Raw genomic sequence first — 27,476 nt, 5'->3', positions numbered from 1 at the left:
GCAGCAGTGTCTCTTCAAGCCCATCTGTTTCGAGAACTCTCCCACGGTACAACAACAGAGTGGTATGTCTCCCTTGCTTCACACAATGCACTTGTTTTTATCTCTGGTCAGCTGCACAATGATGCAATGGGAGGAGGGCTTCCTGTGTGAGCAAAATCTGGAGAACATGATATCACTTGAACATGTACTGTCTGTACCATACACAGACCTGTAGAGAGTACTGTACTATTTTTATGTCAAATGCTGATGTAGCGTAAACATTTGCTCCATCTCCCATGTTTGGCTTTGTTTGTTGGGTTTCTGTCTGTGAGAGACTTGCTGTACCTCTAGTGAAACAGTCTTTAGTTTAGTGAGAGGAATAACTCAACTGGTCAAAGCCAACCCTAGATACTGTCTATAATTATTACTAGGCGTTAGTACTTTTAGTGTCTCATTCACTCACTGAAATACATGTTACAATGACTGGAATGTGTTAGTTTGTTTGATGCATGTATTACTGTATGCTCTGATCATGAAGCCTGTAGTTAGGGTATGATAGCACCCTGTTCTCTAGCCAATTTGTTTCTAACCCTGAGAGAGAATTTCTGACCCTGGCCACATCTATAGCTAGCTCTCCTATTCCAACTACTCCTAACCACAGGGCACAGCTACTAGTACTCCATACTACTAGCTTTTGTTCTAGCCCTGCCATATCTGTTGGAGCTTCTTAACAAGACCTTGATTACAGTAGCTCCAGGAGCAGTAATGGACACTGCTTTAGTGGTGTTTCATGTATCTGCAATGAGCTTGACCTCTGGAGCAATCCCTAAAAGGAGAGCTCAGTCTACTCTCACTACTCCACTTCCCTAAACTCAACTCATCGGCCTTTGCACTTGTCAAAAAAAAATATATGATGCAAACCTGTAGAGATCAACACTGTCATGGCTTTTGCTTGGATCGAACTATGACCAACAACTAAAGCAATCATTTTAAGATAAATTATGCAATTTGTAATCTGAAATAAGTAATTTCTTATAGTTCACTGTTTGTTATTCTCTCCCTTATTGACCCAGATAGTATTAACTTGTTAGTAAATAACCAGCAGTTAACCACTTCTTTGGTTCATACTGTAAATTGTTTATTGAAAACAAGTCATACATTTTTCTTTAAGAAAAATAGAGTTGAATTGAGAAGGATATTTACATTAAGTACAAACCTAATAAATATATCAACATTCGTACATATAAATAAACGACGAATGCAGGTAAGTGCACATCGTTTATCACATTATGGGTTCTTCAGTGATTTTTATTCTCAAATTCATTTTGATGCTCTTTTACAAAATATTTCTCATCAAATGCATAGATTACCAATTTCTAATACATTGTGAAACCATCTCTTTTGTCATTAGAAAAAGTCTTAAAACACTGAACAAAAATGTATGCCAAACAGAACATAATTAGAAGTACTTTTGAAACACTATTAGTAACCTAGAGTGATTCGTCATACTATGATTTTAAAGCAAATAAGACTTGTTGAAACAAAGTCGTGTCAATGACTGAAATGCAATACTGTTCGGTCTAGACCTATGTACAGTGTATTGTGGTAATAACACTTACTCCAGAGTTGTGTTGTATTTTTAGTGACCAGTATTATAGTGTGCCATGACACTGGCCCTACAGCTCTCAGAGCCGACTGGGTGCTAACAGTGCCTGTGTTAGGCCCAGTTCAGAGAGTACAGATAGACAAGTCTCCACCTGTTTTCTGAGAGGAGCATCCTGGAGTGTCGTGTGGTCTCTGTAGTGCTCGAACACCAACAAAACATTTTTCTGAACATCATTTCACTCCCATTCCTCTTTACCACTAACCTGGAAAGGAAAATATTTAAATAAATATTTGCATAAACAAATAGTTGCTTTACAAACTAAATGTGTCGCATCACTATGCAAATTATATTTATATAAGCAGCTGCTACAAATAAGCGGAAATGTTTGTTGACCAAGTTGATGCCGTTTCAAAACTCTCCCTTTCGATATTCTGTTGTAAGAATTTAGATTTCATGTGCAAAACTGTGATGCAGTGGTAACACTCCCTGGCACATGCAACACATGTTCAAGCTCATACCGGAGACCAGGGTTCAATCCCTGCATCCACCCTTCACTTTCTCCACTTGCCCGTCTCCCCACCTAATTCCCTTCATTTCCCTCCACCTAATTTCTTTAATTTCCCTCCACCTAATTCCCTTCATTTCTGAGTAAAGCTTTAACATACCAACAAAAAAATATATATATTTTTTTATTTCTCCACAAATTCTGTGAATAAGATGTGTGCTACTTACTGTCATCATCAGAGTCAAAGTTGAAGAGGGAGGAGCAGGTGTTTTGGGAGAGGTGTCTCTTCAGTTCCTCTGGACTAGGGAAAGAGGAGAAACACTTGGAGCAGCGCTGTCTTTGAGGGGGGCCATCATCCTCTACCTCCTTCTCAGCCACCACCTCCTGCAACGCATTCTTCCTCCCCACCACGTGCCTCTTTACTGTAGCCTTATTCTTCTTGCCAGCCCCACAGGAAGTGACCTCGTTGGGTTTCCTGCGCTTGCGCATGCTGAGGGCTGCCTCGGTCAGGTATGTAGAGGGGGGCGGGCGGATGAGGGGGGCTTTGGCCAGGGGTAAGTAGGAAGGATCCTCTGGTTTGAAGGTCTTATGTTCCGCAATAACTGGTTCCCCTCCGCAAGGCATCACCTGAGCCAAAGTGACGATATTGTCCACATCCCTCATGGTCGTTGACTCAGTGAGGTTTTGGACGAGACTGGGATGGGGTTGTGTGGGGAAGGTGGTATTGGTGGCAGGGACATATGTCTCAGGTGCTTGGTCTTTCTGGTCCTCTCCATCATGGCCGTTGATTAGTTTGTGTGTGCAGTCACTGGGAGGTCTGGTGACAGCACCAGTGCCTGGAGTCGCCACAGGGCCGTCATTGTTTTTACTGTTGAGGTTTGATTCCAGAGTCTGCCCCTCTTTGGTAGCGCTCTGCTCCTCTGTCGGCTCATCTTTAGGCTGGCCCTGAGTGTAGTGCCTCCACTCGTGGTCATGGAGAGAGGGGAGGCGTGAGAAGATCAGCCTACAGCCGGAGTACCCACAGAGGGCCTGGAGAGGCCGGTGGGTCTCCATGTGCTCCCAGAGCAGGTGGGTTCTGGAAAAGCGTTGGCCACAGTTCTGATGGAGACACACCTGTTTTAGAGGATCATCATGGATCTTCATGTGGTCTAGGAAGTGCTGGTAGTTCCACAGGTACCTGGAACAAAAAAAGATATGGACATAAGCAACAACATTTTCACCAGGCCTTAACCCATAAGACTCTAAGCTCTGTCTAAACTGAGCAGGGGGTGGGGTGGGTACTACTTGGCTATATGTAATTGTTTAAAGTAGGTCAAACCAAGGATAATTTTGCTATCTGATTTAGAATTGTAAGACTCCTTGAAGTATCCCCACAATAATGTTTTTTCATTATTTTATGCAAATGTTTTTGGTTATACTGCTATTATCCCATACAAACGCATTGAATAACAGATGCACTACATGGAACAACAGTCGTTCCCCCCCACCCCAAACAAAAAAAATCTAAACAAATTTGACTGGTATCGGGGGACCTTCAGATGAGTCTTGTGAGGCCTGTGGGTGTCCGAGATCAAAACAACCGACATGTACAGTACCAGTCAAAAGTTTGGACACACCTACTCATTCAAGGTTCTATTTATTTTGACTGTTTTCTACATTGTAGATTAATAGTGAAGACATTAAAACTATGAAATAACACATATGGAATCAAATATTTTGTTATTCTTCAAAGTAGCCACCCTTTGCACACTCTTGGCATGCTCTCAACCAGCTTCATGAGGAATGCTTAGCCAACATTCTTGAAGGAGTTCCCACGAATGCTGATCACTTGTTGGCTGCTTTTCCTTCACTCTGCAGTCCAACTCATCTCAATTGGCTTGAGGTCAGGTGATTGAGAAGCCCAGGTCATCTGATGCAGCACTCCATCACTCTCCTTGAAGCTCCCGAGTGGCGCAGCGGTCTAAGGCACTGCATCTCAGTGCTAGAGGTGTCACTACAGACCCTGGTTCGATCCCGGGCTCTATCACATCCGGCTGTCATTGGGAGTCCCATATGGCGCCGCACAATTGGCCCAGCATTGTCCTGTTTAGGGTTTGGCAGTCATTGTAAATAAGAATTTGTTCTTAACGGACTTGCCTGGTTAAATACCCCCACCTCCTCCATGCTTCACAGTGGGAACCACACATGCAGAGATCATCCGTTCACCTACACTGTGTCTCAAAGACATGGAGGTTGGAACTAAAAATCTCTAATTTGGACTCCAGACCAAAGGACAGATTTCCACTGCTTGTGTTTCTTGGCGCAAGCAAGTATCTTCTTATTGTTGCGGTTTCTTTGCAGCAATTCAACCATGAAGGCCTAATTCGTACAGTCGCCTCTAAACAGTTGATGTCGAGATCTGTTACTTGAACTCTGCGAAGCATTTATTTGGACTGCAATCTCAGGTAAAAGAGTGAAAATAGGTCTTCTCCTCTGTAGCAGAGGTAACTCTGGGTATTCCTTTCCTGCGGTGGTCCTCACGAGAGCCAGTTTCATGAATTGTCGTTTTGCTTTGCTTATTTTAGCTGTTCTTGCCATAATATGGACTTGATCTTTTACGAAATAGGGCTGGCTATCTTCTGTATACCACCCATTCCTTGTCACAAGACAACTGATTGGCTCAAACGCATTGAGGAAAGAAATTCCACAAATGAACTTTTAACAAGGCACATCTGTTAATTGAAATGCATTCCAGGTGACTACCTCATGAAGCTGGTTAAGAGAATGCCAAGAGTGTGCAAAGCTGTCATCAAGGCAAAGGGTGGCTACTTTTTTTGGGTACTACATGATTCCATGTGTTATTTCATAGTTTCGATGTCGTCACTATTATTCTACAATGTAGAAAATAGTAAACAATTAAGAAAAACTGGTGTGTCCAAACTTTTGACTGGTACTGTACGTGTTCGTCTCACCTTTACACAGAGGGGTCGTATTAGTGTGTAGCCCAAACTGTTCGGACGCTACAGACAGAAGTTGGCAGAATGGCTGTACCGACTTCAGACGAGTCCCAAGACGCTTGTGGGGGTCGTAAAGCAAAACGGAGAACACCTTAGTGAGAGTCTCATCATAGAGGGGTCATTATAGTTTGTAGGCCAAACCGTTCAGACGCTACAGATAATTTTGTGAGAAGACCTATTTTCGGGTTGTCTCATGGTCTGACAAACACAGCACTAGCCCTATCACCTTCCTCCACAGATGCAGAAGTGTTATATAGGAGGTTGCGGTGGCTTGAGACGCAGAAATCTGGGGATTTTGATATTATGCTAATTAGATTTCCGCAGGGGCACGGACATCGACCATAGGGGGTTATTTAATTTACCGGCTAAACCATCTATGGGCTAGTTCCCAGGACACAGATGAAGCCTAATACTGGAGAGCAGTAAAAATGGGGTGTTCTCACTAGCTTCTGCAAGTCGTGTCTCAGGCCTAGCATGATGAAGACCTCATGGTTGAAATGTTGCTGTGATAAAAATAATTTGACAGTAGTGTAGAGAGTCTCACTCTTTTACCTGTTACAGTAAATGCACTTCATGTGAGGATCAGAGCGCCTGGATTTGGGAATAGGCGTTTCCTTCCACCCGTGCACTGTCACATTATGGCTCTTCACCCTCTGTTTCCAGGAGGCCTCGCCCTTAGGGCTCAGCTCTTTGGTAGCGCCCTGCTCCAGCTCATCTTTAGACTGGGGCTGGGTGTAGTGTCTCCACTCGTGGCCGTGGAGAGAGGGGAGGGTAAAGAAGATTTCCCTACAGCCGGAGTACCCACAGGGGGCGCGGAGTGGCCGGTGGGTGTCCATGTGGTCTTTGAGCTCCTGGGAGGTCTTGAAGCACTGGCCACAGCTCATGTGGAGGCACGCCTGTTTCAGAGGAGCATCATGGAGCTTCATGTGGTCTCTGTAGTGCTCGAACACCAGCAGGTGCCTGGGGCACAACAAAAAATATGGAGACAAAATTACACCATTGTATGGTAAGAACCCCCGCCCCCACCGAGATCAGTTGCAGCCCACCTTAGAGTTATTATTGGTTCCAATTAACAATTTTGGTCTAGGTGGGGCCTACATGTTGTTCAGAGTGCCTTCGCACCTGACCTGGAAAATAATCTGTGGGGAAAGACCCTTCTTACCTCTGGCAGATCTGGCACTTCCCCTTCCCCCACTGGAAGGTCTTCTCCAGGACAGCTGCGTCCTCCATGTGGTAGTTGACTGCGTGTCTCAGCAGCGATGGGCCTATCTTCATAAAGATGCTGTCACAGCCCTCCGCAGGACACAGGTGGTACTGCTTCTGCTTCCCCTCCTCTTCTCCTTCACACTCATTCTTCTCTCCTCCCTCAGTCTCCTCCCCAGGCACCACCTCTTTCACAATCACCACCTTATCCTTCACAGTCACCTGTTCATCCTTCACTTCCACTGACACCTGGTTGTCCGTGTTCGTTTTCCACTTCTGGGTCTTTCTGATCAGGTTTCTCAGGTTCTGAATGATTCTACTCTGCTTGCTGACCACTGGCTTGGCTTTAACACGTTTGGGTTTGGGAGGCTGATCCATCGGAGCAGGGGGCTCTGTCACATTCTCAGTGGGCTTAGTCTCGTTCTCCGAAGCTTGATTAACGTTCTCCGACAGTTTTGCATCTCCATTGACAGCAGGTTTGATCTTACTATTGAGCGTGGTGGTTCTCAGTTCCTCTACGTGCTCTAGAACGTGTTCCTTGGCACGGTTGTACCGTTGGAAGTGTTTGCCACAGAAGACGCAGCTGAGCCTGGTCTTCCTCAGCTTCAGGTGGGCCAGGGTGTGTCTCACCACGTTGCCTCCCTTGAAGAGCTTTTGGCAGTGGTTGCAGTGGAAGCGCAGGTGTTTGGAGCGGACAGGAGCCTTGCCTGGCTTTGTGTCTTCACCCTGGAGTTGGAGAAACAAGCTGTTAACAGGTGATATTCATAGGACAGTTGCAATAGATTATCATCAATTATTAATTTCTCAAAACAACATTGCCTCAGATAACACTAACCTGAGTGTTTGAGTCCGGTCCCGCCTCCAACGCTGTGACATCACTACCTTCCGTCAAAGGTTGTAATTCCTTAGCATCTGTCCCTTTAGAGGATTTGGCATAGATGTGGAACAGTGTTAGTGGACACTCCTCCATGTCCAAAGCTGGGCCGTCCAGCTCTGGGTCGGTCTGCTCACTGGGACCTTCGAAAACCTTCACTTCTGAAGGCTCAGCAACAGAAGGCTCTACAACAGAAAGCTCTACTACTGAAGGTTTTAAGTCTAAAGGATTTATGTCTGAAGGCTCTACTTCTGAAAGCTCTATTTCTGTCTCTGGTTCATACTCAAACGGTCTCTCACCATGTAGGCCATTAGGCAGTCCCATGTTGACATAGTTCTCTGCGTCACTGTGCTGCAGTGCAACACTATTACTGGGTTCTACACAATTCTGTACCACCTCCTGATCCACAGGCACTTCATTTTCAGGGAAGGACAGCTCCATGCCACGTATAGTCCTGGGGTAAGGTCTCTTACCTTCCCTTCCCTGCCTCCTCGCTTTTTTACCCTCATCCCCTTCGCCTCGCTTTCTTCTCCCCTTTCCCCTCTCCCATCTCTCACTCTTACATTCTCCTCTTTCCCATTTCTCTCTTTTACCCTCCCTTCCCTTCCCTCTCGCCCTTTTTCTCCCCGGGGACACATTCTCTGTCTGTCTGGTCATCTCCAGGAGCAGCCATCTTGGTTTCCTGCCGCGTCTCTTCATGATCTTGTTCTTCACGTGTCTGGCCAGGTATTCCCTCTGCCGATTGGCCGGTAGCTTGGTGGAGCTTCCAGAACTGGGATTGTGTCTGAGGGAGTACTTAATGTCTGGGTCATCAGCATAGTCAACATCAGACCTACACCTTCTCTTCCTCCTCACTAGGAAGTCATCTGTCTGTGACTCAGGAGGATCCCCATACTCTCCCTCCTCATGCTCCTGCCCTGCAGTCTCAGAGTTCTCCAGTGCTGTGTTAGTGTGTGGTTGGAGGTGGGAGGTGTCTGTGTGTATCCTGCATGTCTCCTCCTCCATCCAGTAACTTGGTATCCACTCCTCCTCTACCTGCTCCAAATCCTCTTCCTCCTTCACCTCATTGAGAGCCTCCCTCATGGCTTTGTCAGTCATAAGCTCCAAACAGTGGGTTCTCAGGGTCAGGAGGTTCCAGAACTCTGGGTCGAAGAACAGCCCTTCCTTCAGCACCTGGACCAGGGATAGGCACAGTTTCAGTTACAGACATAACATTATTAATAGATGCATCCTCAATGAGGAAATTCAAAGCCAAGTCAAAATACAGGACAACAGTCTATCGTTATGTCATTTCGACAAGAGAGAAAAGTATTTTTTATGACAGAGTATATGTTTCAATAATCTACTGTATTTTCTAGATGCCGTATTTAGCAATTGAGCAAAATTCTTTGGCATCATATTTCCGAGCTACCCGGTGCGCCTCTGACCTGTAAGATATAGAAGCGTATGTTGGTTTTGACAGGAGTGTGGAGGGGGTGTGGCTCCTCGTCTGGATGTGTGTAGAGCAGATACACGGTCTTGTAGGCCTCCACACTGCGCTCCAGACAGAACACCAGCAGGGCACAGAGGCGGCACACCTCCAGGTCGCGGGGGAGCAGGAAGGCGATGGTCTTACACAACAGGCTGCGAGTCACAGGGTCAGACTGGAGGTCTGTCTGCAATGCTGCAGTACACAGCTCCACACATAGCGGCACTCCCTCACTACCCATCTGGCAAAGAAATTAGAACAATGTGTTACATTGAATTGTGTAAATGACAGAACAAAGTTTCTAAATCAAGGTAAACTTGATGGTGGTTGGCTATACACCCACCTCTGCTGTGATGACTTTGATGAAGGGGAAGATGGCTCTGGCGTTGATGGCGGAGAGCATCAGCTGGTGACACTCAGACAGGAAGCCCTGCTTAGTGGGATGGGCCCTGAGGTGCAGTCTGCTCCACAGGAACACCAGATCCCTGTATCAACGCAACATTATATTATGTTACAATACTGTGTCATCATGGATCCCTGTTTAAAGTGGTGAGCTCTGACCAGATTTAGCACATGTAGTATATATATATATATATATCACAGTGTTAATGACCAGATGTAACATACAGTGGGGCAAAAAAGTATTTAGTCAGCCACCAATTGTGCAAGTTCTCCCACTTAAAAAGGAGAGAGGCCTGTAATTTTCATCATAGGTACACTTCAACTATGACAGACGAAATGAGAAAAAAATAATGAATTTATTTGCAAATGATGGTGAAAAGTAAGTATTTGGTCCCCTACAAACAAGCAAGATTTCTGGCTCTCACAGACCTGTAACAACTTCTTTAAGAGGCTCCTCTGTCCTCCACTCGTTACCTGTATTAATGGCACCTGTTTGAACTTGTTATCAGTATAAAAGACACCTGTCCACAACCTCAAACAGTCACACTCCAAACTCCACTATGGCCAAGACCAAAGAGCTGTCAAAGGACACCAGAAACAAAATTGTAGAGCTGCACCAGGCTGGGAAGACTGAATCTGCAATAGGTAAGCAGCTTGGTTTGAAGAAATCAACAGTGGGAGCAATTATTAGGAAATGGAAGACATACAAGACCACTGATAATCTCCCTAGATCTGGGGCTCCACGCAAGATCTCACCTCGTGGGGTCAAAATGACCACAAGAACGGTGAGCAAAAATCCCAGAACCACACGGGGGAACCTAGTGAATGACCTGCAGAGAGCTGGGACCAAAGTAACAAAGCCTACAATCAGTAACACACTACGCCACCAGGGACTCAAATCCTGCAGTGCCAGACGTATCCCCCTGCTTAAGCCAGTACATGTCCAGGCCCGTCTGAAGTTTGCTAGAGAGCATTTGGGTGATCCAGAAGAAGATTGGGAGAATGTCATATGGTCAGATGAAACCAAAATATAACTTTTTGGTAAAAACTCAACTCGTCATGTTTGGAGGAAGAAGACGGATGAGTACAACCCCAAGAACACCATCCAAACCGTGAAGCATGGAGGTGGAATCATCATTCTTTGGGGATGCTTTTCTGCAAAGGGGACAGGACGACTGCACCGTATTGAGGGGAGGATGGATCGGGCCATGTATCGCGAGCCAACAACCTCCTTCCCCCAGTAAGAGCATTGAAGATGGGTCGTGGCTGGGTCTTCCAGCATGACAACGACCCAAAACACACAGCCAGGGCAACTAAGGAGTGGCTCCGTAAGAAGCATCTCAAAGTGCTTTTTTGATGTATCAAATACTTATGTCATGCAATAAAATGCAAAATAACTACTTAAAAATCATACGTGATTTTCTGGATGTTTGTTTTAGATTCCGTCTCTCACAGTTGAAGTGTACCTATGATAAAAAATACAGACCTCTACATGCTTTGTAAATAGGAAAACCTGCAAAATTGGCAGTGTATCAAATACTTGTTCTCCCCACTGTATATCAGTGTTAATGACCAGATGTCTTTCATGTAGTATTTATATCACAGTGTTAATGACCAGACAACAAAATCACACAAATTATCAATGGAAATCAAATTTATCAACCCATGGAGGTCTGGATTTGGAGTCACACTCTCAATTAAAGTGGAAAACCACACTACAGGCTGATCCAACGTTGATGTAATGTCCTTAAAACAAGTCAAAATGAGGCTCAGCAGTGTGTGTGGCCTCCACGTGCCTGTATGACCTCCCTACAACGCCTGGGCATGCTCCTGATGAGGTGGCGGATGGTCTCCTGAGGGATCTCCTCCCAGACCTGGACTAAAGCATCCGCCAACTCCTGGACAGTCTGTGGTGCAACTTGGCGTTGGTGGATGGAGCGAGACATGATGTCCCAGATGTGCTCAATTGGATTCAGGTCTGGGGAACGGACGGGCCAGTCCATAGCATCAATGCCTTCCTCTTGCAGGAACTGCTGACACACTCCAGCCACATGAGGTCTAGCATTGTCTTGCATTAGGAGGAACCCAGGGCCAACCGCACCAGCATATGGTCTCACAAGGGGTCTTAGGATCTCATCTCGGTATCTAATGGCAGTCAGGCTACCTCTGGCGAGCACATGGAGGGCTGTGCGGCCCCCCAAAGAAATGCCACCCCACACCATGACTGACCCACCGCCAAATCGGTCATGCTGGAGGATGTTGCAGGCAGCAGAACGTTCTCCACAGCGTCTCCAGACTGTCACGTGTGCTCAGTGTGAACCTGCTTTCATCTGTGAAGAGCACAGGGCACCAGTGGCGAATTTGCCAATCTTGGTGTTCTCTGGCAAATGCCAAACGTCCTGCACGGTGTTGGGCTGTTAGCACAACCCCCACCTGGGGACGTCGGGCCCTCATACCACCCTCATGGAGTCTGTTTCTGCCCGTTTGAGCAGACACGCACATTTGTGGCCTGCTGGAGGTCATTTTGTCACAAAGGCGGAGGTAGCGGTCCTGCTGCTGGGTTGTTGCCCTCCTACGGCCTCCTCCACATCTCCTGATGTACTGGCCTGTCTCCTGGTAGCGCCTCCATGCTCTGGACACTACGCTGACAGACACAGCAAACCTTCTTGCCACAGCTCGCATTGATGTGCCATCCTGGATGAGCTGCACTACCTGAGCCACTTGTGTGGGTTGTAGACTCCGTCTCATGCTACCACTAGAGTGAAAGCACCGCCAGCATTCAAAAGTGACCAAAAAAATCAGCCAGGAAGCATAGGAACTGAGAAGTGGTCTGTGGTTATCACCTGCAGAACCACTCCTTTATTGCGGGTGTCTTGCTAATTGCCTATAATTTCCACCTGTTGTCTATTCCATTTGCACAACAGCATGTGAAATTTATTGTCAATCAGTGTTGCTTCCTAAGTAGACAGTTTGATTTCACAGAAGTGTGATTGACTTGGAGTTACATTGTGTTGTTTAAGTGTTCCCTATATTTTTTTGAGCAGTATGTATGTATGTATGTATGTATGTATGTATATATATCACAGTGTTAATGACCAGATGTAGTACATGGTGTTAATGACCAGATGTAGTACATGGTGTTAATGACCAGATGTAGTACACGGTGTTAATGACCAGATGTAGTACACGGTGTTAATGACCAGATGTAGTACATATATATATCACAGTGTTACTGACCAGATGTAGTACATATACAGTGCCTTGCGAAAGTATTCGGCCCCCTTGAACTTTGCGACCTTTTGCCACATTTCAGGCTTCAAACATAAAGATATAAAATTATATTTTTTTGTGAAGAATCAACAACAAGTGGGACACAATCATGAAGTGGAACGACATTTATTGGATATTTCAAACTTTTTTAACAAATCAAAAACTGAAAAATTGGGCGTGCAAAATTATTCAGCCCCCTTAAGTTAATACTTTGTAGCGCCACCTTTTGCTGCGATTACAGCTGTAAGTCGCTTGGGGTATGTCTCTATCAGTTTTGCACATCGAGAGACTGACATTTTTTCCCATTCCTCCTTGCAAAACAGCTCGAGCTCATGTGAGGTTGGATGGAGAGCATTTGTGAACAGCAGTTTTCAGTTCTTTCCACAGATTCTCGATTGGATTCAGGTCTGGACTTTGACTTGGCCATTCTAACACCTGGATATGTTCATTTTTGAACCATTCCATTGTAGATTTTGCTTTATGTTTTGGACCATTGTCTTGTTGGAAGACAAATCTCCGTCCCAGTCTCAGGTCTTTTGCAGACTACATCAGGTTTTCTTCCAGAATGGTCCTGTATTTGGCTCCATCCATCTTCCCATCAATTTTAACCATCTTCACTGTCCCTGCTGAAGAAAAGCAGGCCCAAACCATGATGCTGCCACCACCATGTTTGACAGTGGGGATGGTGTGTTCAGGGTGATGAGCTGTGTTGCTTTTACGCCAAACTTAAAGTTTTGCATTGTTGCCAAAAAGTTCAATTTTGGTTTCATCTGACCAGAGCACCTTCTTCCACATGTTTGGTGTGTCTCCCAGGTGGCTTGTGGCAAACTTTAAACAACACTTTTTATGGATATCTTTAAGAAATGGCTTTCTTCTTGCCACTCTTCCATAAAGGCCAGATTTGTGCAATATACGACTGATTGTTGTCCTATGGACAGAGTCTCCCACCTCAGCTGTAGATCTCTGCAGTTCATCCAGAGTGATCATGGGCCTCTTGGCTGCATCTCTGATCAGTCTTCTCCTTGTATGAGCTGAAAGTTTAGAGGGACGGCCAGGTCTTGGTAGATTTGCAGTGGTCTGATACTCCTTCCATTTCAATATTATCGCTTGCACAGTGCTCCTTGGGATGTTTAAAGCTTGGGAAATCTTTTTGTATCCAAATCCGGCTTTAAACTTCTTCACAACAGTATCTCGGACCTGCCTGGTGTGTTCCTTGTTCTTCATGATGCTCTCTGCGCTTTTAACGGACCTCTGAGACTATCACAGTGCAGGTGCATTTATACGGAGACTTGATTACACACAGGTGGATTGTATTTATCATCATTAGTCATTTAGGTCAACATTGGATCATTCAGAGATCCTCACTGAACTTCTGGAGAGAGTTTGCTGCACTGAAAGTAAAGGGGCTGGATAATTTTGCACGCCCAATTTTTCAGTTTTTGATTTGTTAAAAAAGTTTGAAATATCCAATAAATGTCGTTCCACTTCATGATTGTGTCCCACTTGTTGTTGATTCTTCACAAAAAAATATAATTTTATATCTTTATGTTTGAAGCCTGAAATGTGGCAAAAGGTCGCAAAGTTCAAGGGGGCCGAATACTTTCGCAAGGCACTGTATATCACAGTGTTACTGACCAGATGTAGTACATATATATCACAGTGTTACTGACCAGATGTAGTACATATATATCACAGTGTTACTGACCAGATGTAGTACATGTCTCCGTTGTTGAGCTGTTGACTGAGGAAGGCTTTGCAAAGAGAGAGCAGCAGCTCTTCTTTCTCCTGGCTCTCTGCGTTACAGATTATCTCTACTGCGTCTCTGCCATCTATCTCAGCCACCTGAGGGAGGAAACACAACCATGAATCCTCTCCGATTATGTTTATTGTCTTTCAGTCCACTCTGATTAGAGTCTGTCTGAAGATACCGAGTGAAAGGTAGTTCTAGGTAGTGACTGTACCTCCTTGAGCAGGTGTTCATGCAGTGAGGCCTTGTACAGGCAGGTGAGGTAGGCCTGGTGGAAGAACAGGTGCCTCCCCACCTCTGGGTGCTCCAGACAACTCTTAGCCAGGGCCATGGCCTCCTGCACGCGCTCACAGGCCTGCAGGTATCGCACACGCAGCTCAAAGAACACTGGCTTCTCCGAGCTCAGATACTTCTCCACTGTACCGGGGAGAGCGAGGGAAAGTGAGAGCAGAGAGTGAGGAGACGAGAGAGAATAAGAAATGCATAGAGAACTAACAAGCTAAAAAAAAGTAGTGAAGGTACCTTCTGTCTGTGTGAGGACTGTGTCTTTCAGGATGGCCTGCAGAGTGGGTCTCTCCCAGGGGCCGCCATCTTTGATCACCTGCCTCACTTGTAGCAGGTAGACGTTCCTGTGTCTCAGCAGGCGGCGGTGGCAGGCCTACAGAGGAGGAGATGTTAACACACCACATGATCAGCATGGTTTCACTCTGTATGAACAAATATGCTACATCACAGTTGGCCTCACCTGAAAAGAGGCTAGTATGTCCTTCAAGGGGGCCTCCTGGCACTCCTCTTTACCGAAGAACAGCATCAGCTCAAAGAAGCTCCTGAAAACGTGACATATGCATTGGGCCAGTTCTGCTCGACTTTAGAGACGAGTCATGAAGGATTGTACAATGTAGAAAATACATATCCAAGTCAACACAGCACAGTTTGAGTCTGCATAAAAGTGTAAGAACCATATTAATAAGTGCTTACAAGGCCAGACTGCTGAGAGCGTAACTGACATGCTGACAGTCATCGGGGTAGGCAGCAGTGGCTCTGGTGAAGCAGGTAAGAGCTGTCCGCAGCACCTTCAGCTGGGGCAGCGGCACCTGCCATCTCTCTGTATGCTCCTCCACCAGCTAGACAGGGAGACAGATACAGGGGGTGTGATTCAGGTACAAATTCCTGTCCAGATTATTTGATGTGGTTCCTGAATACTGATATGATCAACCTTTTTCCCAGTGCGGCATTGTAGAGATCGGCGCAGACCTGTGTGGCTGCTGGCTAGCTATCTGAATTTGAAGCCAAATGTCACAGGAACGCTTCGGTGAAGTGTCGTGGAACGTTATATGGTAGCTAACTGGAATTGGGGTTCATTGCTTGTCGCTAATTAGATAGTTGCAGATTTCAACCGGTCCTCCTGAGTGCGAAACACAACTTGCTAACTAGTTAGCTCTCTTTGCAAACAAGTATACGTTATTATATTCAATGCGACAGCTTCACTAGCTAGCCTATCATTAGCCAACTGGCTAAATGTAAACACTGGTTTAGCATGCTAGCGAGGAAAAACGTTTAGAGCCTGTTATAATTTATTCCAGTTTGTTATCTAGTATACACAATCGGTGGACTAAGGTTACTTCACACTAATAGGCAAACAGTTTTGCATTTGCATGCTAGCTAGTAATTCTAGTTAACTATAGTAGCTTGCAACTTCACATTGAAATAGGAACGTTAGCAAGCTAAAGTTAGCTAGTTAAGTTAGCTAAATAAAATAGTAACTCTAGGCCGGCGTGGGTTGACTGAATTTGTTATTAATGCTAGCTAGTATATGTATCTTTTAGCTATTAAGTTAGATAATTACTTTAGCTACTGACGTTAGTTAGCTGGGCTACTTTACCTTGCTTTGTACTGATGAGCAACTGGCTAACTAGCTAGCTAACGTTAGCTTGGCGGAAGCACACTACTCCTTGCCTCTCTCCCAGATAAAACCAGAAATTGCCTTGGTTTAGCTTACCTTACAAAACTCGGAGCAATATTCTTTGCTTTGTACTGAACAGTTGTCGTTAGAGTATATGTACAAAGTCTCCAGTTTCAATTCTAGTCTGTCTGTTTCCAAATCACTTTCCTCCTCCGCCATACTGGCTTGTTCACCTTGCGCCTATCAAAGAGCCAACTAGCGGGTAGATTGATTTACTACAACAACTCATATCCTGGATTTTGATTGGATTAAAGCTACATCCCGTTGTATTAAGATCATAAGGCATTTTAAATGTAGCTTCTGAAATGATCAGGAATTGAACAGCAGGAAATCTTACTGACTGTGCATAGTTTATTTTATTAAGTGCCAACTTGATAGTAAACTGTTGGAAACGATAGACAGAGAATAAGACACGGGTAAAACATTTGATTTTGATTGAAAAAAATTGTCAGCATAAACGTGAACCATATTTCTGCATAGCATTTATTAATTTGAAATGCTGTAGTTTAGTAACAGTGTCAACCATGCCTCATTCTGCACTGTTACACTCTAATCAACATCTGAGAAAGCTAATGAATACAACTGTACAGATAGCCCTGCACGTTAGAGCCAATTGCACATAAGTAGAGCGAACATTCCTCACGTCACAGTGCACAGGGCAGTTAATGTCCTTCTCTCAAGAATCCCTCTGCCCTGCCACGAGTGACATCCCTAACTACATGCTGCAAATAAACATGGAATCTCAAAGCACAATACAATAGGCAGAATAAGACAAAACAATGATGACCTCCAATAAGAGAATACATAATTCTGACAGCAAGACAAAGTCATTGACTGATGAGATTTGAGATTTGTTTTGAGATGAGTTTTTATAAACAATAAGAGATTATTTGAGTTACGAAGCACCCTTAGTTCTCAGCTTGGATAGCAGCATTTCATTCTTCCGGCACTCCTGTAAGAAAGAGTATTGGATCAGTAAACAACCTCAGTGATTCTCTTCTTTAACAGTTTAGAAAACAATATTCAGCTCTGGGAGACTACAATAAAATACATTCATAAAACAGTTAACTAGTTCCTATGTTTTACTGTACAGACCCAGAACACTTTTCTCTCAGGCCTCACCTCTTTGAAGTCCTTGACAGTTTTGAAGTAGAGCCTCTGTTTATCCAGCAGCTCGAGGTACTCATCGTTCAGCTGGTCTCTCCTCATCTTGTTCTCCTGCTTCTTCTTCTCCATCTGTACACACATCACATTACCAATATGCTCTGCCTAATTTTTTTCCACATCGCTGTCTAATTTATGTGTCACTAGGGCCGGGGGTGAGCACCTGGCATGCTCAGTGAAAGCTGTTATTACACAGTAGACAGTAAAGATAATAATAGATGGTTACCTTGATGCGGCTTTGTTTGATTCCCTCGACTATCTGCTCCATCTGTCTCAAGAACTGTTCCTTGGCCCCCGAAGATGCCATTGCCCTGAGCAAGACAGAAAACCACAGCTTGGACAGGAAGTAAATCTGCTGGATTGGTATTACCCATAATACCAAATACAGGATAGGTTTAGAGAGGTTTAATTGTGACAATACTTACTGTTGGAAGTTGTCATGGATGGAATTCAGCAAGTTCACCTAAAGAAACAGATCAAGACAGAGGATGACTATGATGAGTAAACCGCTGATTTCAACTGCAATGGCTCAATGAAATTGATTGAGACAGTTTGCCCTCTTCTCTTACCTCCTTCTCCAGGTAAACCTTCTTGTCATCTAATGTGTTATACAAGGTGAAGAACTGCTTGGTCTCTTTATGTGTTGCTGAAACTAAAGGACGAAAAAGCAAACATTATTAACACAGCATCATTCAGGAACCCACACACCCCAGGCAGACGGAATCAGGTCTCGAACCAACAGGCACAGAGACAGTTTCTATCCACAAGCCATCAGACTGCTGAACCCTTGAACTGGACTGACCACCTGCACTGATTCTCTGCCCCTTAGCACACATGCAACCACACATATACATTTATGGTACATACACATCATGACTGCTGCTACTAGACTTATTTATTATTGCTAAATACTGCACCATTTAAACACTTGCCCTCCAGTCACCCTTCCCCGATACGTATAAATATTGTACTGTAAATTGTTGAGTGCCTTCCTATATTTATACGTATGCAAAAAATGTATTATATTCTATTGAGCTCATTTACTTAGTAAGTTATATTCTTATATTTTATTATTTCTCATTGTCGTCACATTAACGAGAGGGAACCTGCAAGCAAGCATTTAGTTGGACCGTCTATACTATGTGTATCCTGTCCATATGACAAATAAACTTGAAAACAAAAAATATACACAGTGTATAAAGCATGACAGACTGACCAGGTGAATCCAGGTGAAAGCTATGGTCTCTTATAGATGAAGGGGAGGAGGCAGGTTAAATAATTATTTTATAAGCCTTGAGACAATTGAGACATGGATTGTGCATGTGTACCATTGAGAGGATGAATGGGCAAGACAAAATATGTAAGTGCCTTTGAGCAAGGTATGGTAGTAGGTGCCAGGCACACCGGTTCGAGTGTGTCAATAACTGCAACGCTGCTGGGTTCACGCTCAACAGTTTCCTGTGTATACCCAAAAGACATCCAGCCAACTTGAAGCTACTGTGGGGAAGCATTAGAGTCAACATGGGCCAGCATCCCTGTGGATCGGTTTTGACACCTTGTCTAAAGTCCATGCCTTGGCGAATTTAAGCTGTTTCGAGGGCAAAAGAGATGCAACTCAATACTAGGAAGGTGTTCCTAATGTTTTGTACACTGTGTATAACTGCGTTTGATGCAAGAATTTGTTAAACAATATGCCAAAAACAGAGGATGAGACTAAGACACCCACCTTGGCCATAGAGCTCAATAAACCTTTTCTGATACTGGGTCAGTTCTGCCCTGCTCGGCACCTCATCTATCTTCCTCTGCAGGACGGCGATCTCACGGTTCCTACGGGCCTATCAGAGAGTAGACCTCAGGTCATGAGCAAATAATGGAAGTGGTAAGAGGACCACTATTTGCATGATCCAAACAAAATTCCTAACTCAATTCAAGCGGAATAAGCATGAATTAATCCTGCTCCAGCAGTGTGTGTTGGAGATTTTACCATCAATAGTCTGATTTTCTGTAGCTTCTCTTTGTCTGTGTTGTACTGCTTTTCTATTAGCTGACTCCTCTCCTGAGAGACACACAAAGAGAGAAAGAGAGTTACACAAAGACAAAGAAGAGTTAGCTGGTCTTGGGAGGGCTCCTCTCAGGGCCAGTGTGCTACCTTCTCATCCTCCGTATCATCTCCTGACTCAATCTTCAGGTTCTCAATGTTCTGCTGCAGGCGAACCATCTCCTCCTGGAATCAAATAAATAGCACTCCATATTAGTTGTGGTGCTCTTACCAGGAAATTAGTGAAACATATCAAATACAGTTGATGTCGGAAGTTTACATACACCTTAGCCAAATACATTTAAACTCAGTTTTCACAATTCCTGACATTTAATCCTAGTAAAATTCCCTGTCTTAGGTCAGTTCGGATCACCACTTTATTTTAAGAATTTAAAATGTCAGAATAATAGTAGACAGAATGATTTACTTCAGCTTTGATTTCTTTCATCACATTCCCAGTGGGTCAGAAGTTTACATACACTCGGTATTTGGTAGCACTGCCTTTAAATTGTTTAACTTGGGTCAAATGTTTATGGTAGCCTTCCACAGTAAGTTGGGTGAATTTTGGGCCATTCCTTCTGACAGAGCTGGTGTAACTGAGTCAGGTTTGTAGGCCTCCTTGCTCACACACGTCTTTACAGTTTTGCCCACTCATTTTTTTATGGGATTGAGGTCAGGGCTTTGTGATGGCCACTCAAATACCGTGGCTTTGTTTCCTTAAACCATTTTGCCACAACTTTGGAAGAATGCTATCCATTTGGAAGACCCATTTGCAACCAAGCTTTAACTTCCTGACTGATGTCTTGAGATGTTGCTTCAATATATCCACATAATTTTCCTTCCTCATGGTGCCATCTATTTTGTGAAGTGCACCAGTCCCTCCTGCAGCAAAGCACCCCCACAACATGATGCGGCCACCCCTGTGCTTCACAGTTGGGATGGTGTTCTTCGGCTTGCAAGCCTCCCCCTTTTTCCTCCAAACATAACGATGGCCATTATGGCCAAACAGTTCTATTTTTGTACGATGGGGACAAAATAGATCTTTGTCCTCATGTGCCGTTGCAAACCGTAGTCTGGATTTTTTATGGCGGTTTTGGAGCAGTGGTTTCTTCCTTGCTGAGCGGCCTTTCAGGTTATGTCAATATAGGACTCGTTTTACTGTGGATATAGATACTTTTGTACCTGTTTCCTCCAGCATCTTCACAAGGTCCTTTGCTGTTGTTCTGGGATTGAGTTGCACTTTTTGCACCAAAGTATGTTCATCTCTAGGAGACAGACCGCGTCTCCTTCCTGAGCGGTATGACGGCTGCGTGGTCCCATGTTGTTTATACTTGAGTACTATTGTTTGTACAGATGAACGTTTTACCTTCAGGCGTTTGGAAATTGCTCCCAAGGATGAAACAGAGGTCTACAATTTGTTTTCTGAAGTCTTGGCTGATTTCTTTTGATTTCCCCATGACATCAAGCAAAGAGGCACTGAGTTTAAAGGTAGGCCTTGAAATACATCCACAGGTACACCTCCAATTGACTCAAATGATGTCAATTAGCCTATCAGAAGCTTCTAAAGCCATGACATCATTTTCTGGAATTTTCCAAGCTGTTTAAAAAGGCACAGACTTGCCAAAATTATAGTTTGTTAACAAATTTGTGGAGTGGTGGAAAAACTAGTTTTAATGACTCCAACCTAAGTGTATGTAAACTTCCGACTTCAACTGTCCATCTATGAAGTATGTCTAACAAGTCATATGGACTATTATGACGTATTAGGGAAAGTGTGCAGACTCACTCTACAGTGTGTTCGGAATTCCTGCTCCTGGTGCTTTAGGTTCTCATTCATGCCTACCAGAGCCCTCAGCTTCTCCAACAGACTGTGGTACACACAGGGAGGAGGAGAAATGTCCAAAGCACATTTATCATTTCAGGGTTTTTCTATACTAACAACCGCTGAATGAACGCCCTATGGTTGGTCTGCATGTGCAGTACTCACCCAGTATCCGCCTGGCCCTCAGCCTCTTCCAGGGCACTCAGCTCTTTCTCCAGTCTCTCTGTCTGCTCTGTGGCCTCCATCAGTTTGCTCTTAGCCTGCTCACACCCTGATTTTACCTCCAAGCGCTTGGCTTGTAGCTGAAAATACACAAAATACATACTTTTATTTACTTCTGTCACTAAAATAAAGAGCATTGTATCCTTCCATTAGAGAAATAAATGGCTATTTCACAATAAAGTACAGTAAAGTTCAGAGTCCAGTCCTCACCTCCTCCAACTGCTTGGTTTTCTGTTGGATCTGTTTGTTTAGAGAGGTTACCATCCTTCGGTGTTGCTGGACTGGCCCGTACCGCTCTGGACGATCCTCTGTAGACAGCTCTGACTGCTGGAAATGCGTGTGTGGGAACAAATTAACTACACAATGTGGCATTGACTTATCCTTTAAAATATGACAGAAACCTGTTGATTGCAGTTAACCATTTAAGTGAGCCCTGATGTGAGAGTCGTTTACCTTCTCAGCGTACTCAGATGCTATCTGTTTAATCTCCTCAGACTGTAGCCCAACTATCTGGCCCACGGTGCTAGCTGTTAGCCTCCCCTGCAGGCAAACACAATGCAATAATACATGGCATAAAGCAGACGTTTTATCCAAAGAGACTTAGTCATGCGTGATTATGGGTGGCCTAAATGGGAATTTAACCCACAACCCTTGGCGTTGCAATGGTTGACACAAATCAACCACACAGTAAAGGCGCAGGCAAAGAGAAGAACTAAAGTCGTGCCTACCTCCTCAGTCGCCATGGCAGCCATGCTGGTCATCAGTGTTTTGATGCGCATCTGAGAGGAAATATGACAGGACATCATCATACAGAGAGATGCATTCATCATGTGGCTATGGTTGGGTTTAGAGCAATACACGTGGGAAGTGACCTCACCTCCTCTGCTGCCTGCAGGTCCTCCTCCTCCTGCGACACCTCTGTCATCCCTTGAGGCGTGGCCTGAGAGCCCGGGGTCAACGAGGCTTTCCGATCCTCTGTCTGTAAGGAACAGGGGGTAACCATCTTTCATTATGAAGGTTTCACTTTCTACTACAGCTACAGTTGACAGAACACCTATAATCCACCAGTCTCCATCCCTGTAATAATGGACGAAATGATCAACCTACTGTCCCTGTATGTATCTTTCTGTAGAAGGCTGTAGTGTTAGGCTTTCAATTCATATAATTCTACAATTAACTTCACATGTCAGGTATGAAAGAGATTTTTGCAACTTGATGCGATTTCAATGAGGCTCACCTTGTCCTGTTTTGTCTGCTTGCTGAATCCATATCGTCTAAAATCAAGGAGAAATAGGTGCTCATATTAAATCACTGTTAAGATACTGGTACATTATAAGGAACACATTAACACATGCATGCATGCATGCGCGCACACACACACACACACAGACTACATGCTTATTTTAAGTGTTTTGTACTCTCTTCTGTATTCAAACACACATAACAAGCAGTCATGTGAAAAGCACTCCCTGCAGTGAACGAACCCATTTACATACTTACAGAAGGTAATCTGACATTCTAATACAAGGATGGATGATAAGCAGGAAAAGGATAGGAAAATGGAAGGAACACAATTATCAAATGGGATGAGATCACATTGGTTCTGATAATCAATGTGAAAATGACATGAACTGTGGAGAAAGTTGGATATGAAGAACTGAATACGGAGAAAGAGAGCTAGAAAGAAAGAGTGAGGCAGAGAGGTAGCCTACCTTCCATACTCCAGCAAGGTGGAGTGAACCCTGGACTCTTCATCCAGCAGCTCTCCTGCTTCAACCTGTCTCTTGTACTTCCTCTGAGGTTTATACACTTCCTGTCAAAACCATAGGAGAAAAACAAATGCTGTATATGTGATTTTAATGTTTTTATACTATAACAAGGGGGGCCTGTATTGTGAAGGGACATGGGATAATTTGACCCAGAAATTACGTGTCAGCGAGTCACTCACTGATACATCTAGGACTGCTTTCACAGCCTTCTCCTTTCTCTGCAGGAAGTCTTCATCCTAGGATGGAGGGCCAGTACAGACAGGGTGCATAAGACGGGTTCATTCAGCGAAACGTTCAGAACGTTGCACTTAGAAATGTTATGAGTAGCACTGGAGTTTAATAGCCCTGCTATCGAGCCACCCTACAATAATAGTGCTCACCTCAGGAAAGCTGTGGGTCTTCTGGAACTGAGAGACAGAGTAGGCCCTCACATAGTCTCCCATCTCCTCCCTCGTCTCTATGGCTCTCTTCACCAGCCACTGAAGAACATACAACACAGGCAATGAATCAGACATGAGATCACAAACTAAGTGCAGTACTCTACTACAAAACTCTATTGTCTAGGAATGCACACCTGTATCACTGGAAATATATGGATGAAATCCAGCCCTTGGATCTGATGGGGCTCCAGGCGGTGAGGGCACTTCATTTTGGGCAGAACAGACACTATTTTCTCTGTGAGAGCTCTGCAATGAGAAACACAAGGTGTAACATCAGTTACACTGGTCCAGCAACATCACTAACAGTAAACACAATAATGCTGGCTGTGAACTACTTACATTTTCTGTCCAATAGTTGAATTTTCCTGGAACAGTAGATCCACGTCAATGTCGAAGTTACATGTTGTGATGCACCATGTCATCCCTCCAACCACCTATTACAATATATGGTTCAGGGAAGTGGATGAAGAAATATGGATGTGTCATCTACAGGGTAGCAAGGAGATGATTTCCCGGGAATCGACAGGAGTCTGCAGCTAACAAGGAGGAGGGTTGGCCTTGGCCACCCCTACGTAAGTTGTTAGTACTCACCTTATCAAAAGGTCCCAGTCCTTTGATTCGGGCTCTAAAGTATCCAGCAGCAAGCAGAAGTTCCAGGATTTCTGCAAGCTTGACACTCTGCTCCTCGTCCTCCCGTGTTTCAACCTGCAAGCCAAAGTTGCTAACATCAGTTGGTGTATTTAGCAAACGGTGAGCTAGCTAACGTAGCTAACTGGCAAACCCAGCCATGTTAACCTTGCAATGTTGTATTGTTATAAAGGCACAAACCGCACCATATTTGGAAAAACGAAAGACTACAGCGTAACATTTAATTATGTTACCTGAATAAGATTTCCTTCTTGATCATATTGAGCTCCTATTTTCGACCCTGTCCTCACTCTCTGGAAAACAGACGTGGCCGCCATGTTGGACTGGTGTGGTGTGTAGTCACATGACGAAAGCATATGACTTTGGTCATTCCGTAAGAAATTGTGTTTACGATTTCAATGCAAGTAGGGTAAACTCAGCTAAATATCGACTGTACCACGGCCACAGTAGAGTGATGAGAGAGTTGATAAAGTGAGTATTGAGGTAACACGAATGGTGCATTTGAAGCGATGCAACTGTTCTAAAAGTTGCAATACCACTTTTGTCCAGTGGAGAGAGCTAATGCCACTAAACATTCAATGGAAAAGTATTCTCGTGCACAAGATGAAGCTCTAGGTCTGAAGCCTTTCAACATCAGTATCTTTCACTTGAACAGGGTTGTCAATCTTCTTGGAGACAACAAAATCATACAACATGAGATGAATCTCTCTTTCTCTGCGTGTGTGTGTGTGTGTGTGTGTGTGTGTGTGTGTGTGTGTGTGTGTGTGTGTGTGTGTGTGTGTGTGTGTGTGAGAGAGAAAGAGAACACTACAACACTCACATTTAATTCCCATTTGCCTCTGTCTCAAGTATGATGTTTGTTACAAAGAATATATTCATCATATTTGTAAGTAATACTGCAGCATTGTCGAAAAGAACACCATTACAGAGCGGGTTACAACTTCAAGTAGGTGTGAGTCCTTTGGCCCCCGACATCTCTGTATTTCACATGATGGACACTCTATTAAAGTGTAGGATCCCATAATGGACTATGCATCAGTTCAGGTAACAGTTGTCAGGTTAAGCGCCCAGGTGGAGGATTCCATTAGAGACCCACAGTTCCTAAATCAGTCATTCTCTCTCTCTCTCTCTCTCTCTCTCTGTGTATTGAACTGCTTCTGTCAGGTAATTACTACAGCTTCATACACTCTACTCCCCTGCCTCCTCAACAATGAAAAGAAACCAAGTCCTTGGACCTACCCATGCCCACCCGGCTGAGACCATTACAGGCAGTGTCTCTCACTCAAACAGAAGACGCTTACAACAGTACATGGCCTGACAAGAGGTGTATGGACTGCAGCCATCTCAAAACAGGGTTTTGGGCCAAAGGTTTTTCTTATATGTTGGAGCCATGTTGCAAGTTACTTATAACAGAAAGCAAAATAGGCTACGTGTTTTTCTTAGAGCGACTAGAATATTATGGCTTACTGTGAAACACTACTGAAAACAGACGACATTCACAATGGTAGTATACATATGAAACAAGCCAGTTGATAGAAGAAGAATCTTCGTTTACCCGTCATCCAAGGCCCTCTTTTTGCCCACACTGACAGGTGTAAGATGAACTTAGTTAGGCGCTAACCCGCTCATGCGCACCAAATTAAATTAATGGAACAAATTTCCCACCTAATTAAGATGAAAATCTGTGTCAGTTGTAACCTTGCTGAGCACTAATTATGTACAAATGATTTATCATCTGTTCGGTCCTGAATAGCAATGGACTCACCTCACTGATAGCCATGGCCGCTGTTTAAGAGATGGCTGCTGATTAATACAGACAGTTTGTGCTACAGAGGAGCTGCACACAGCCAGCCAATGAGAACAGATGCACTGAATCTCCCTCCTTTCAATTAACCTATATTAGATGTGCAGCTGAGCATCACTGGGCTGAGCATCACTGGGCTCGGCTCCGACATGTTTCTCCTGAATGAAAATAAAGTGTCTGCTGTCTGATATTTATGGAGTGTCTCACAGTTTGTAATTGATGATGAATCCCATGTAGGGCATTTCAAATTGAGAGTGAACTGATGATACCTGTATGACGACTGGTAAATATACTATAGGAGTGAATAAACATCATCATATAGCACTCCTCATATATTCTCTTACCTTTCCTCCTGTTAGAATCTGAGCATATACATTCACCTTGAAAGGTCTGACCAGTGACTGGTTCATCACAAAAACAGACTAGTTCTATTATGGGGCCAGTAGATGGTGCAATTGGTTAAAATTGGCAGTGAGCAAGTGGGATACAAAATGCAGTAGGGATAAAAATGACAAAACACACAGAGTTCTGTACAATAGTGTAACTGGTGCATTCCGTTTTATTTCCGTGCTTCATAGCTACATGGAAAACATTATATTTCAATGGGAGCCAACAGTGATTAGCATTAGAATCCTGGTCCTCATAGGGGTGAGGACACACTGGCCAATCTGTAATCAGCGTTCCACAGACTTGCTCACAAGGGATACGGAATGCTTTGTCATTATCATTCAAGATGCCACACACATGCTGGTGTTGGTGCTTCTGTGTTGCCAGCTAAATGACATTAGCATTTTGCCTAGAGTCGCAATAATTTTCCTCGACAATGATGAATTAGTAGACTTGGAACCACAAATAACTACCCTCTGTTTCTAAAGTTTCAGTACATATTCTTTCCCATCCTGTGTTTCTTTCTCATGTATTTAGAATGATAGAAAGCACTGTGTGCCCCTGTGTGCCTGCATACCTTGCTCCTTACACACCTCACAGAATGTCTAATCATGCAACTATGGAGAATTTCCCATTCCATTATTATTCTGGTTCATTAGGCAATACCACAAATGTGATGGTTGGTATTTCATTGTTGCTGTAAATGTACTTTATGTTTCTCTATTCATTCCTGGCTTGTCTTCTGAACACAACACAGTACAGATGTTCATGGAGACTCACAGAATGTCAGTCAGGCACAGAGAGAGACAATATGTCAAGCCCTTATGGGTTATTCTTGATCCACTCTGAGAGCCCTGGGGACCTGAGGACATGCTGGAACATGCAAACATGTTTTCTAAAACACAGACTTTTCTTGGCACAGATGTGCATAGGTGGAATTTCAAATAAGGCGTTTCATTAATGTAGTTTATGTTTGAGAATATTCTCAATTCTCTATGGCATTTAGACAACAACAATAATATTTAGTAATATTATGTTTCAAATGATTGACGACAACCACCATCGTCCCCCACACGCAACGGTATAAAATATGTTATATGTATTTATTGGTCAGGCAGCCCCAGTGAAACACATACACTCAGCCATTTTACTTTGTTGCCTGGGGATTG

At 44.0% G+C, this 27,476-nt stretch overlaps 2 protein-coding genes across 4 annotated transcripts; both read right to left on the bottom strand.

The window, feature by feature from the left end:
* Positions 1-1,095: 1,095 nt before the first annotated feature.
* LOC110501693 lies at positions 1,096-16,198 on the bottom strand. The gene is made up of 13 exons (XM_021579430.2): positions 16,050-16,198; positions 15,029-15,174; positions 14,796-14,877; positions 14,573-14,708; positions 14,265-14,467; positions 14,009-14,145; positions 8,975-9,116; positions 8,591-8,872; positions 7,125-8,336; positions 6,249-7,015; positions 5,639-6,046; positions 2,318-3,267; positions 1,096-1,847 (listed from the first exon to the last, which is right to left on the bottom strand). The coding sequence occupies exons 1-13, from the start codon at positions 16,170-16,172 to the stop codon at positions 1,843-1,845; spliced, it is 4,593 nt and encodes a 1,530-aa protein (XP_021435105.2). The 5' UTR covers positions 16,173-16,198; the 3' UTR covers positions 1,096-1,842.
* A 152-nt stretch (positions 16,199-16,350) lies between these two features.
* Positions 16,351-24,653, bottom strand: ccdc93 (coiled-coil domain containing 93). 3 transcript variants are annotated; one of them, XM_021579428.2, is made up of 23 exons: positions 24,350-24,653; positions 24,060-24,173; positions 23,808-23,902; positions 23,603-23,714; positions 23,409-23,507; positions 23,208-23,264; positions 22,972-23,072; positions 22,760-22,777; positions 22,497-22,533; positions 22,137-22,238; positions 21,988-22,038; positions 21,713-21,799; positions 21,470-21,586; positions 21,203-21,339; positions 21,002-21,083; positions 19,327-19,401; positions 19,162-19,233; positions 18,904-19,012; positions 17,747-17,829; positions 17,603-17,640; positions 17,404-17,488; positions 17,136-17,249; positions 16,351-16,965 (listed from the first exon to the last, which is right to left on the bottom strand). In XM_021579428.2, the coding sequence occupies exons 1-23, from the start codon at positions 24,470-24,472 to the stop codon at positions 16,909-16,911; spliced, it is 1,965 nt and encodes a 654-aa protein (XP_021435103.2). In that variant the 5' UTR covers positions 24,473-24,653; the 3' UTR covers positions 16,351-16,908. The 3 variants fall into 3 exon arrangements, with proteins under 3 accessions (XP_021435103.2, XP_036814934.1, XP_036814935.1); XM_036959039.1 differs by having other exon boundaries at positions 21,470-21,583; XM_036959040.1 differs by lacking the exon at positions 22,760-22,777 and having other exon boundaries at positions 21,470-21,583.
* Between the last annotated feature and the right edge of the window lie 2,823 nt (positions 24,654-27,476).

Source organism: Oncorhynchus mykiss, chromosome 22 (genome assembly GCF_013265735.2).
Source record: "Oncorhynchus mykiss isolate Arlee chromosome 22, USDA_OmykA_1.1, whole genome shotgun sequence".
NCBI lineage: Eukaryota > Metazoa > Chordata > Actinopteri > Salmoniformes > Salmonidae > Oncorhynchus > Oncorhynchus mykiss.
Note: the sequence above shows the minus strand (reverse complement) of the source record. Positions and strands in the feature narration are given on the sequence as shown.